Source organism: Gekko japonicus, unplaced genomic scaffold (assembly GCF_001447785.1).
Source record: "Gekko japonicus isolate JY-2015 unplaced genomic scaffold, Gekko_japonicus_V1.1 scaffold3378, whole genome shotgun sequence".
Classification (NCBI taxonomy): Eukaryota; Metazoa; Chordata; class Lepidosauria; order Squamata; family Gekkonidae; genus Gekko; species Gekko japonicus.
This window is the reverse complement of record NW_015170375.1, coordinates 126,797-140,051: the sequence shown is the minus strand read 5'-3', so window position 1 is coordinate 140,051 and position 13,255 is coordinate 126,797. Positions and strand designations below refer to the sequence as shown.

Here is a 13,255-nt window from a genome sequence, read left to right as displayed (position 1 = left end):
GCTTATTTATTCTTTGACTTCTGTGTTTTCCTACGATGGACTTTTTTGGCTTCTGTATTTTCCCACGATAGATTATATGGATAGATTTATTCCAGACAATAGATGCATTTCACTTTAATGAAGTCTCCTTTGTGAATATTTTGCGGGAAATTCAGTTGTTTTCTGTTATTCTTTGCCACTTGTGTTGTACTGTCTGCTGTTGTTTAAAAAGAAAGCAAAACCTTCGACACTAGTGTTTTTAAAATGCACTGCAAGGAGCAATGGCTCTCTGCCAGAGTATGAACATGGGCAAGGTTTGGAAGTGTCCTGTCTAACAGTCAGCACAGGCAAATCTCAGAATGTTTGGCTTGGAGATCTCTGCTCACTCTCTCCACCCGCACTACCGATGCCTTCCTCTCCTTGGGAACTGATGGCAAAAACTCAGGGTTACTGATGTGGGCTCAAACAGAGGACCCCCACCACCCCCCATTTCCTTTGCTTGATAGTCTCCCCTGCCTCCCGCTGTGCTCCCAAGGACTCCACACAACACAGTCTCTTTTCAGACCGAATCTTTTATTCTGTGTTTGAAGCCTGGAAATCTGAATAAGACACCCCCCCAACATCTCCCATGAGAAAGTTCTGCGGCAACAGTCTGAGGATTAGTAGTTACTCTGACGTTCTTGTTGCCGGTACCCTCCACGACGCATGTAGCCGCCTTCATTTTTACGGTAGCCATCTTTTTGATCTGTAGGGCAGAGATGAACAGGAAGTGATGCCGGTGAAAGACAGTCATGCTATACTAAAAGGGACCACAGAGAACCAGAAGATTGAAAAAATACAACACCACGTAAAGCCAACAAACAATTGCAACTGACGCATTGTTATATCCGATATAGATTAACAATTCCAAGAAGTCAATTTCCAAGGCAGAATGAGCATATAAATACACCAGGTGGCCTTAGTTCTCACAACTCAAGTCTCTTTGTTTTTTCTTCCTTAAGGAGACTGAAGCAGTCAACACGCCATACCAGACTGTAAGCGCTTTCAGTCAAACTTCCTCAGGATCAAATCAAATCAATAGGAACCAAAGCCTTCATGCATTAAAGAAAGCAGAACAGAAGCCTCTAAATGGGGTTTAGCAGCTGCCTCGTCTCTTTCAGCTTGGCGTAATGGTTCTCTGCCTTGGAAATTGATGTGCTGGAACTGTTAATATATATTGGATATAACAGTGTGCATAATGGTTCTCTGCCTTGGAAATTGACTTGCTGGAACTGTTAATATAACAGTGTGTCAGTTGTCAATGTTATCGTTGTTATAATGGTTTGTTAGCTTTACGTGCTGTTGTATTTTTTCGGTGAAAGACAGTCAGCAAAACATCCCAGAAACTGGTTTAATTGTTAAGATGGTATGCGTATGTGTGAAAGAGAGAGAATGTGTATGTGCATGGGGAGGAAATGACACAATGATGAGGAGGGTTTGAACTGCTGTCAAGTGCTCAATCCTAGTTCTTCCACCAAAACATATGGCAATTTTTCAAACTAAATTTGCAATTTTTGGCTTGAAGAAATCTGAAGGGAGGAAGACGACATTTAACTTTTTGTGACTTCCGTAGAGGAGCCAAAGAGAGTTGGACCTCGTCTAAAGGCAAGGAAAGCAGGTAGCACTCCCCACAACCAGAAGCCCTATCTGATCGGTGGGATGGATCCCATCTAGATGGCTGTGTGTGTGTGTGTGGGGGGGAAAGCATTTACCGATTCCTTGCTCCTGCAGCACCTCAAAATACACCTTGAGATGCTGCTGCAGAGTTGGGGGGAATCAGAGGTCAGGGGACTTGTGAAAAATCATCCTGTCCCCTTGGGTCCGCAGAAATCTAGGCAGGATCCAGGCCACTGGAAATTGGTCAAATGCTGTCAGGTGTTTCTTCAAAATTACAAAGGAAATGGGAGCAAGAAAGGGGGGTATACCATTGAATCACTGGAAATAAGTACTGCCCTACACAGACTGTGGCAAAAAGGTAGCCAGGGGAATAACTGGACGAGTGGGGGGAGGAGAGGAGGAAGAACCCGTTAGGACAACAGATTCCCAGTGTTCTACTCACCCCGGAAATAACCCCCGTAGATGCCCTGCTTCTGGTCAAAGACCCTCTCGTTGTTCTCCACGAGGCTGCCCAGCTTCTCAGCCAGCTGCAAGGCCAGGTTCTGCTGGGATGTGGGCTCCGTTCGGTGCATCACCACTGTTTGGGTTGGCTGGTCCAGGGAAGCCTTGGGGAAGGGAAGGGGGGAAGATTTGGGGATGCTCAGACCAATCCAGAAAGGGAAGCTCTGCTATGAGATCTCAAATATTCTTAAAGTCCCTTCTCCGAAGAAGGTCCAACGGAAGTTCTTCGGTGGCCTTGTCGAAGCTGCTGCAGGAACCTGGCCTTTGGACCTGGGAAGGGCTTCAAGGCGATTTGTGGGGAAGGGACGCGTTTCTCCTGGTCTCTCCCTCCCATTATTGCCATCTGGCGCCCCTCACCGTGGCCAGCCCGCCAACCCTTCCGTGTACCCCCAAGCACTGCCAGGCAGAAGCTCACTCACCATCAGCTCTTCGTTGATGATCATCTTACTGATGATGCTGTGCACGGTGGGCAAGTCCAGCTCGAACATATCGGACAAGATCTCCATGCTAAAAATGGGATTAAGGTGTGGAGAAGAGGAAGGAGAGATTGTGACTCAGTTTCCAGAGGGATACTTGACCACAGTGACCCTTAGAGGATCCCGTAGCCGTGTACCAGACAAAAAAAGTGCACTGAAGTACAACAGAAGGATTTGTTTGGGGGGGTCAGACGGACCGGAGGGAGAGGCTGAATCTTGGGAGAATCCCCAGCCCCTCCCCCCGCTGGGTACTCCCCACCACTGCTGCCACATGCACTCAGCAAACCATGTCCCACAATCGAAGGAGGAGGCAGGAGTTCAAGAGAGGCCTCCCCACTGTACCCCCAACACACTACCTGATGGAATCATAGACACTGCTGTAAGTGAAGAGGTAGGTTCGGAGAGACTCCTCTTGGATCTTCCTGCAGGGGGCGTCAAAGAAACAAGAGAAGCAGCCATGAGAACTAGAAACATGAACCTCTAAAGGGGCAAAGGTAGCATGAAGGTCATCGTCACTCTCTTTAACATTCATTTATGGGCACATGCATTGGGGTCAGGAAGCAATTTTCTCCAGCCAAGTTTGGCCAGGGATCCTGGAGGGGGATTTTGTTTTTTTGCCATCTTCTGGGCATGGAGCAGGGGTCACTGGGGATGTGGGGGGGGACCATCATTAAAGTGTCGAATTCTCTGCCAAATAATTTTAAGTAAATGAAAGCATTTGGGATTGCTTTCCTTACTTTGTTTAGATCATCTTAAGTTAATGTATGAGTTGTTTTTTCTAAAGTAAACCCTCAGTATTCAGGTTAAATTGACGTGTTGGCACTTTGCGATAAATAAGTGGGTTTTGGGTCGCAGTTTGGGCCCTCGGTCTCTAAAAGGTTCGCCATCACTGGACTAGGGGACCCTGGAGGTCCCTTCCAACTCTATGATTCTATGATGGGATGAGATTTAAACCTTTCACCTTCACACAACTTCTATAATTAGCTTTCTTATTAAGGGGAAATAAAACAGGCAGCTGCCTTTGGCCCATCTCTTCTCTTTAAAGGACCATATTCTTTAAAGGACAATATTGCTGCAGGAATTAGTGAAGAAAAGCCCCCCCCCCCCGATCCATACTGGTGCTGCGTGCACCTATAAGTGAATTCTCCTAGCTTCTCCATAACCTGCAGCACCACATTTAAGAAAAGAGGCAGGAAATCCTCACACTCCCCGCCCTCCCCCTCTCAATCCTGGCTCCAAACTGACCGGACAAGCATGGAGCGCACTTTGTCTGCCTCCGGGAAGAGGTCCCAGACTTTCCCATTCATTTTCTCATTGACGATGAAACGGTGGCACGTCTTCCAGTCGCCCATCTTCATGGCCTTGGAGGCGGCCACCACGTGCTCCCTCATGGACTCTGGGGGGCCTGGAACGGAGGGGAGCCGGGAGAAGGAGACAGATTAGCAACCCGAGCCGGAAGGGAATTCCTGCAGCTGCTCAGACGGGCAAGAATGGCCAGAAGAGCAATTTCTACGGCCAAAATGGACAAACTGGGCTACTTGAGGGACCACTCACCCAGAAGGGGCTGGCGCTCGCCCACACGCAGCTGGTGATGGAACTGCTTGCTGATCATGCGCCGCCGTGCATCGAACTCGTGGGCGGCCATGTAGGGGATCTCGAGCAGCATGGCAGACACCAGGTAGACGCACTCCAGCAGCTCCAGGTTGATGTGCATGTGGAAGGGAACCTGCCGGCGCTTCTCAATCTTCTCTTGCTCTTGGTTGCGCTCCTGCATGCTGCGCATCAGCAGGCCCTGCCCCAGCAGCTCCTTGGCCCGCCCGCTCGACTGGATGTCCAGCAGGGCATTGTGGGCGTCCTTGATCATGCCCTGGCGGAAGGCGCAGATGCCGAGCTGCACCATCGTCCTGTTATACAGAATCTGCAACGGCAAAGGGAGGAGTCACGGAGATCGTGACCTTCAGCCCTTATCAACCGTGGCCATCTGCCTTCTACCTGCAGCAGGCCTTTGCTCCCACCAGCTGTCCTTTCACGGGACAGAAGGACCAGCCATGAGGGCAAGCAACTAGATCTCCACTCCTGTGTCACAGACTATGTATCTTCCTCACATATGATGCGCTTTCACTTCCTCGGGGTTTCAATGGGCAGCTTTGTCCAGACATGCCTTGTTTTCGGTCTCTGTGCATTTCTCGTCCATTTGCTCCCTCCCTCTTGACTGCCACTATGAAGGGTGCTTTCAGAAGAATAAAGGTGGTGGGGACTGCACGGTCCTACTATGAAGGGTGCTTTCAGAATAAAGGTGGTGGGGACTGCACGGTCCCCGTTTGTCCTCTTGGGAACGACGGAATCATTCCGCCAAGTCTACTGCGGCTGCCCTTCACCAAGCAGGGAGACGGGCTCGAGAAAAAACAGGTTGCTTACCAGTAACTGGTGATCTTCAAGTGGTCATCTGTGCATTCACACCAATGGGATCTAGTGCACCTGCGCTGGATCGAGCGCAGGCGCACTAGATCCCATTGGTGTGAAGCACAGAGACCACGAAGAAGATCTAGTTGTGACTCAGCAGAGTTGACCGGGTTTCTGTCCCATGAACTCTGCATAGAGAGATTTTGGTTCTTGGTTCTTGTTTGGATCCACAAGACCAGGAAGGTTCTAAAGTAATGAGTTTGGATATGAGAAGCCCAGATTCCAAAGCCTCATTCTGTCACAATCCTTAAGTTTCTGTGACTTTGGCTAACCCGCTCTCTGTCACCTGCCAGTGTGGTGCAACAGTTAGCATCTCAGACTGGGACCTGGGAGACTCAGGTTCGAATCCCCACCCTGCCGTGGAAGCCTGCTGGCTGACCTTGGGCTAGCCACATGCTCTCTGTCTAACCTTCCTCATAGAGGCAAAGTCTGAGTCCGGCGGCGCCTTCAAGACCAACAAAGTTTAATTCTGGGAATAAGCTTTCTGTGCATGCACACTTCCTCAGATACGTATCTGAAGATACATGATCGGTCATCTGCTTTGGCTACCATCCCACCCGACCTAGTTCCCGAGCCCGCCTTTTTCCGGGAGAACCATGGCACACACGGCAATGCGAACCTAAGACCGGAGGTCTGTCCGGTCACACAGGATGGATGCTGCTTAGCCAACCGGAGATGTACACAGCGTGTGTGTGGGAAGGTCCCCGCCATTTGTTCATATATTTATACTCTTGCCTTTCTCTTCCAGTAGGGACCCAAAGCAGCTTACACGCATCGGTTTCCCTTCTTCCATTTTCTTCTTGTAACAACCATCCTCTGAGGTCGGTTAGGTTGAGAGTAAATAAGCAGCCCAAGGTCAGCCAGAGACTTCCACCGCAGACTGGGGATTGGAACCTGGGTCTCCCAGGATACTAGTCCAACACCCTGACAGCTCCACCACGCGGGATCTCTGAGCAGCTTATAATGAGCTCTGCGCCAGTCCAAGCCTCATTCTCTCCATTCAAACCAAGCTAATCAGTCTGCTTGTTGGGAGAAGTAACCACTCTAGGCCGACAACTCACTGCTCTTGGAGGACTATAGCTATAGCCAAGCTCCACCCTCCCGAGCCCTTCTTGCCCCAGTTTTGCTCTCTAACCTGTACAGGAGGGTCTGCATGCTGGATATTGTCCTGCAGGTGACTCATGAGCATCAAATCACGGGCCTGGTACCAGCGGTCGTGCAGGGCGTGATGGTAGATGTGGCAGAGGATGGCGCAGGTACGAATCCGGTCTGTCCGGTCCCTGGCATAGATGAACTTGCAGAGGCGCTCCATTTGCACTGCAGAGTCCTCGGCTTCGTTTTCAGCCTGGTCTTGCTCTGACTAGGAGGAGAATCACAACTGTAAAATAAGCAGGGGACGAGACTCCGCTTCTTGTTTCCCTAGACGCAATCACGTGTGAACGCTCCCCCTACCACGACACTAAGAGTGCATCTACGGTAGGAATGGAAGCCAGTCTCCACGTTGGTTCTTTGTTAAAGCTCCCGACCAGGGAACTGCAGCTCTGCAGAGGGGAACTAGAGAGCTCCACAAAGCATTCCTGGCACCATCACTCAGACCTCACCTTTCAGAATAACCTCCAAGGAAGCCACAGCAGCCACACCTGTTTCAATTAAGCTTAGCTGTGAGTCTACACATGCCCCCAACCCCATGGTATTCCCCCCCCACCCACGATATCCATGTGATGGTTTGTCTTAAAATACAGAACCTAAAAAGGTTAGTCAGGAATAGAAAAGGGCCAACTCTAAAAATCTAATCATAAAATATACAAAAATATGTATGTGTGTTTATTCAACAAAAATTAAAATAACAAACAAGGGCCCATTCATACCTCATATAAAACTATAAAAACATACAAGGGCTAATAAGATAGACCTAATAAGATAGACCTAACGCGTTTCGGCCTTTACAGGCCTTCTTCAGAGGTCTACTACATACAGAACATATAGGCTGATGTGTAAAAATGCATACATTTCTACATATACAAAATATGGAATAAAGACCAGAGATCAATTGTTCCAAAGTTTAACCACTGGGCAAGGAAAAGAAATACAGAAAGACAAATGAAGCCTCCAGTGAAATCACATGTCCAGTGGTACTTCTCTCTGGTCAACTGTATATTCATCTAAGGTTGTACAGCCAAATGTTCCAAATGTTCCTTAGGTTCTGAATTCTAGGTTTAGGTTCAGTTTTTTCCCCTTTTTTTCTTCTTTGTCCTTTTTGTCTTAAAATACAACCCACCCACCCCCTGAATTTCGGCCAGCCTGTAAACAACATCTCCAAGCCTCCAAAAATGTGTGCCTATTACGGCTCCTGCACAGCCGCTGGAGCACCAGATATCACATACTTCTTCCCACACAGTTCAGGGTATGCCAAGCAGACTCATCTTAGGGGTTACGCTACACGTGTATAACCCCCGGCCCTGCACGGCATGCCACAGCCACAGGGTGGGCATATTCTAGCAGACTTGCTATCAGGGTGGGGCCCGGCTGCGTGCACAGAGACCGACCGACCTTGCTGTCCCCAGCCGGCCCCTGCTGCCGCTGGTGGGCCTTGTAGTCGAACTTGTAGTAAGTGTGGAGGATGCATCGGAGGTAAACCCGGCAGATCTCCTCCGTGGTTCCCTTGTCCTGCAGGTAGGTCTGCACACGATCGATGATCTTGCAGACACGGCCCTCGTCCTTCAGGTGGTCCACGTATTCTGGGGGAAAGAGAACGTGAGCGCTTCACCATCCTTACGGGCAGGGCTGGCAGTTTCTGATACATCGTGCAAAAATATGACAACAGCTTAGGGTAGACTAATAAGCTCAGATTTCTATTTTGGGGGACACTGGCACCTCACCCCAAGTTTCTAGCCCTTATGACTGCCGCATCCAAATCTTTTTTTTTTATAAAAAATTTTATTGTCAGGATATAACATCATGTCCAACATTAAAACATTTAATCAATCATTTTATACCCTTTTCCCCTTCAACCCTCCCGCAGTGCTCCCACCCCCTCCAAAGTCTCTCTTTTCTCTTCATTTCCCCCTTCATCTAAAATTAAACTTAACAGGTAACATTTTCTTAAACTAATATCTCCATAAATTCAACTATTTCGGATTCTTTCTATTCTTAAGAATTATCAAAACTAAATAGATTACTCTTCAGGTCCCAATATTTCTCCAAATACTCTTTAAAGTCTTTCCAGTCGGCAAAAAATTCTTCCGCTTCTTGGTTATTAAGTTTTCTTGTCAATTTATCCATTTCTACCACAAAAAGCACCTTTTTTATCCCCTCCCAGATTTCAGGTATTTTTTCTTGTTTCCAACACTGAGCATAAGTCAGTCTAGCCGTTGGTGATCAAGTACCACATCAAAGTCCTCTTTGTTATATTCGCTTCTTCCATCTTGTCCCAAAAGTAATATTTCTGGTTCCTTCTTAAATGTGCATTTCAAAAAATTTTCCATCTCGTTATGGACCTCCGTCCAAAAATTGCAGCATCCAAAACTGAACACACTCAGGATGAATCTGAACGGGGCTCCTGTGTTCACAATGGGGACTTCTGTGTTTTGATTAGCTACTCTTTTTTCATCCCCCCCCCCCATCACCTCCCCATACTGGCCATGCACTCTTTCTTTACCATTTTTAAAAAAACATTCCCTAAGAGCCCTGCTGGATCAGAACTCACACAGTGGCCAACCAGTCCCTCTGGAGGTCCAGAAACAGGGCACGGGGTCTGAGACCCTCGCCTGATGCTGCCTCCAGGCACTGGTATTCAGAGGTTTACTGCCTCTGCACGTGGAGGTTCCCTCTGCTCACCATGGCTACCAGCCACTGACAGACCTACCCCTCCTCCATGAATCTCCCTAATCCCCTTTTAAAGCAGTCTATGACTGTGACCATCGTTAAATTCTCTGGCAGCAAATTCCACATTTTAATCACTCATTGTGTAAAGAAGTCTTTCCTCTTGTCCGTACTGAATCTACTGCAGGCGGAAGTATTCCCACAATGCCAAGCACAGGAGGTTCCAGCCCAGCAGACAGATCCAACAGCGACCCCTCCCCATTGGTTGCAGGCCTCCGTCCAACCCCCAACTCCTCCCCTCCCCCCGGTTTGGACCTCTGAGATTCCCTCCCCAACACGCTCACCTTGGGAGTGGGGGTCTGTGTTCTGCATGATCTTGGTGAACTCCTCGTCCATCCGCTCCACCAGCGTCAGAATGCAGCCACGGACGCGAAGGGGCTAGGGGAAAAGGAAAACAGGCAGCAGGATGGAAGGGTGTCAAACGCCACTGGGCGTACTGAGCAAAGGAAACTGTTTCAGCCGCTGGCCAGAACAGCCACCATCACAGATGAGCACTGTCGCAACAGTGGAACAGCAAGGAAGCTAAGAGCAAGTGACTAAGCACACCCCTGAATCATACTTGTGTCCATTAAACCTTCTGCGTTAAGTCAGAATATGGCAACTTTAGACAAAAGTTTACAGAGGAACAAAGGACGGCATAGAGACGGCTTCCCTTCTGGTGCATTATCACCAAGTAAAGGTAAAGGTTCCCTTGCTTGAAAGCCAGTCGAACCTGACTCTAGGGCTGCGGTGGTCATCTCCATTTCAAAGCCGAAGAGCCAGCGCTGTCCGAAGACATTTCTGTGGTCGTGTGGCCGGCATGACTAAACACCAAGGCACACGGAACGCTGTTACCTTCCCACTGAAGTGGTACCTATTTATCTCCTTGCAATTTCTTGCTTTCGAACTGCTAGGTTGGCAGGAGCTGGAACTAGAGACGGGAGCTCACTCCGTCATGCGGCAACTCGGGTCTTGAACTGCTGAACTACTGACCTTCCACAGCCTGCAGTTCAGCGTCTTAACCACTTGAGCCACCGCAGCTCCATTATCACCAAGTAAGAAGTGTCTATTAGGGCCAAACTAGATGTCACATCTGCAGCAGCGTATCCAGAAATTTCGGGATGGTGAGGCATGGGGAAATTTTGTGGGGCAGCAGGGGAAGGGGCAAGGGGGAGGGAGGGGGGAGTGGCAGCTTGGAGTTCAGGAAAGGTGTGCAGCCAGCCACCGCCACCCCTTGTGCAAGATTTAAAGGGCCTGCTGATCAGCTGGAGCACCCTTTAAATCTTGGAGGAGGGGAGGGAGGAGGGTGGCTGCAAGATTTAAAGGGCCCTGCAGCTGATTGGCAGGCCACATGCAATGCTCCCTCTAAGCTGTGGAGTCTTGTGAGCAAAAATTCTGCTTTGTGAGCTACTGACAATAAAGTTGTGAGTGAGTGACTTGGCTACTGCATAAATCAGTTTGCTCTGGAGCCATCCTTCCTGAGCTAAGACAAAGATGTGTGAGCTGGAGGCTTAAAAACGGTGAGCTAGCTCACACTAACTCAGCTTAGAGGGAACACTGGCCACATGTGGACCCTGGAGGGTCCCTTTAATGTCACAGGGATGGAGGGAGGGAGGAGTGAGGGGGCAGAGGAGCAGCCGCCGTTGTGGGGCATCCCTCACATTTGAAGGGGCAGAGCCCCCAAATGCCCCACCGTAGCGACAGGCCTGCACACCTGGCACAAGACTGATCAGTGCACAACCACACATGATGTTGGAGAACTGATACTCCCAATCATGCCGGGGCCCTATTTGGCATGGTACTGTGGCATGGGGGGGAGGGGCTTTAGCTTTCCCTCCCCACACTATTTTCCTGAGTTGGAACAGCCTGTAGGGTTTAGTTTGCCCCACTGTAGGGTTTAGTTTGCCCCACTGTAGGGCTCTATGTGCAGTCCTGGTGTGTTTGGGAACTTCAGTTCGTGCTTGGAGCTGCAAAGGTCAGAGCCAGGTCGGAGGAACCCTTACTCCAGCTCACACCAGAACCAAACTTCAGCTTGGGCCTTCAGTGCGCAGTTTCACACTTGCAAATAACCCTGGGAGGAACCGGTCCCTCCCTCCTTGGATTGTCAGGTTGCAGAACAAACATCTTTAATGTCAGCTGTGCCACAAACACAATGCTGCAGGTCATAAAAGGACTTATTGGACTTTAAGACAGTATATGTTCATACACACACACACACGTGCCCTTCCTGCCCTCTTATTTATGGCCAACCCATCTACACCAGCAGCCTCACCCACCTCCTCCGGCTCATTCTACCCTGCCCTGAACATAGAGGAGGAGCTGCAGACACCTGCCTACTGGATACCAACCTGTTCATTATTGGACAGGTTCTCTGAGTCTTCCGCAATGTTCTCACCAATGAAGATGTTGGGTTGCGCAAAGAGGATGTTCATGAGCTCATCGATGCAGTCGAGGCATTTCTGCCACATCTCTGGCTGCATGAGAAGTGAAGCAAAGACACCACTCGGCATTTCAAGGCAGAAGCATTCGTTTTGCAAGGTTATGTCTCCCAAACCATGCTGGAGAGGGGACTGGGCCTCGTGCTGGAATCCTTCCCCCACCCACGGCCCCATACCTTCATGTACGTTGCTAAGTTGGGGTTGTAGTCATACAAGGAAGCAACAATGTTGAACTTGATCTTAACATCAATGGCAACTCCCAGGTTGTTCTCCGCTGCAATTCCGACCAGCAACTGCAGGAGTTCGATCTGTGCTGCCCTGTAGGGAGGAGATGCATTTGCACAGATGGAGGGAGAACTGCTCGACGATACACGATACTTCCCAAAATCAGCACAACACTCACTAGGCTATGCGAAAACCTCTAGCCCTGGTGCAAGACTGGGTCAGATCTAGTGATCCACAGGTGCAAGGCTCATGGGCCCTTCCCGCATTTCTTTCCTCCCAGCAACCCCACCCCAGGAAATAAGATTCCCAGGACTGCTGAATATCTGTGGACTACTCAGGATGAGCTGCACTCAAGAGGGAGAAGGGACAGAAAACCACCCCGTCCTGTGAGAGCCACACAAGAGGCAGAAGGGTGATTCTGCTTCCTTCTCAGTATAGCCCCTCCCAAGCTGTGACTACGGCTGGTATCAACAGCAGGCGGCAGAGGGCAGTTGCCTTGGCCCAGGGACAGCCAAAGGGTCAACCAGCTACCCCTGCTGTTGTATTCTGTGCTAATGCGCACTCAGGGATGGTCCTCTCCTATCCCCGTGAGCAGCGAGACTCTACATGATCTCCAGACACCATTTTCATAGATCTATGAAATGAGATGGGCTGCATGGAACCGACAGCCTTTGCCTTGAGAGCCCCTTCTCTAAATCTCAGCTCTTTTGAGGCTGCCTGTGGTTAGGAAGGGAAAACACCCTGTACGTCCACAAGGCCTTCCGCTTCTTCCATTGCATGCCTAAAGCAAAAGGAGATTGGGAAGGCCCACTGGCAGTCTCCTGCCCGCTAAAACAAGGAGCCAGCTTTGTTCCACGCAGCCCAGTCCAGGATCATAAAGAAACACAGGAGGTGGAGCTAAAGGCTGGCACTATGTGTTGAAAGCGCCATCGAGTCACGGCTGACTTATGGCAACCCCAGGAAGGGGCTTTCAGGGCAAGTGAGAAGCAGAGGTGGTTTTGCTAATGCTTTCCTTTGCAGAATCTTCCTTGGTGTCTTCCCTTCCAAGTACCGATTCTGCTTAGATTCTGAAATCTGACAAGATCGGGCTACACCATGCTGCCTTCCCCCCCAAAGGGCAGCATCAGCCAGGAGGCAGTTTGGTAGTCTGGGATATCAAAGGAGGCAACCCCCTCCCTTGGGCAACATCCGAGCCTCCCTTCTCTCACCTATCCGTGCCTTTCTTTCCCCGGGCCTGGAGAATCTCATTGAGCTTCTTCACCACCACCGCATGGTTGATCTCTGTGCCTTTGGCAAACATCTTGGGCTTCTCCTGCGGGAAGAAAAAGGCAGAGTGGTTAACACTAGGCGGTGAGGGGCAATGAAAAGGAAGAGGCAGCAGAAGGATGCTGCACCCCGCTGCCAGTCCCTTGGCTGCCCTGAGGGGGCCCCCGGCCGTGCCTGCCTTACCTTGACCAGCGGGACGCCGCCCTTGACCTTCTCCCACTCGCCACTTTCGTTGTCATCCTCATCGTCCTCGTATCTCTTAGATTTGCGGTCTTGCTTCTTCTTGGCCTTCTCCTCACGCTTCTTCTCCAGAACTCTCTTATCCTCTTCTGTTCCAGTTCTGATCGGAGAGCAGAAGATGGATTAAAATAAGCTTATTCTTTGTAAACT

The 13,255-nt window shown here is 49.8% G+C and overlaps 1 protein-coding gene across 1 annotated transcript in view; it reads right to left on the bottom strand.

Annotated features, from left to right (window-relative positions):
- Positions 1 to 547: 547 nt before the first annotated feature.
- LOC107116342 (eukaryotic translation initiation factor 3 subunit C) overlaps positions 548 to 13,255 on the bottom strand; it is a 21,669-nt gene continuing 8,961 nt past the window's right edge. Inside the window, exons 7-19 of the mRNA XM_015418245.1 lie at positions 13,049 to 13,205; positions 12,808 to 12,911; positions 11,551 to 11,692; positions 11,285 to 11,410; positions 9,242 to 9,335; positions 7,626 to 7,813; positions 6,211 to 6,435; positions 4,167 to 4,530; positions 3,858 to 4,017; positions 2,969 to 3,034; positions 2,556 to 2,643; positions 2,078 to 2,240; positions 548 to 724 (exon numbers count right to left, since the gene is read on the bottom strand). Of these exons, the coding sequence (XP_015273731.1) occupies positions 639 to 724; positions 2,078 to 2,240; positions 2,556 to 2,643; positions 2,969 to 3,034; positions 3,858 to 4,017; positions 4,167 to 4,530; positions 6,211 to 6,435; positions 7,626 to 7,813; positions 9,242 to 9,335; positions 11,285 to 11,410; positions 11,551 to 11,692; positions 12,808 to 12,911; positions 13,049 to 13,205 (1,963 nt within the window). The 3' untranslated portion in view covers positions 548 to 638. The remainder of the gene's footprint in view (positions 725 to 2,077; positions 2,241 to 2,555; positions 2,644 to 2,968; positions 3,035 to 3,857; positions 4,018 to 4,166; positions 4,531 to 6,210; positions 6,436 to 7,625; positions 7,814 to 9,241; positions 9,336 to 11,284; positions 11,411 to 11,550; positions 11,693 to 12,807; positions 12,912 to 13,048; positions 13,206 to 13,255) is intronic.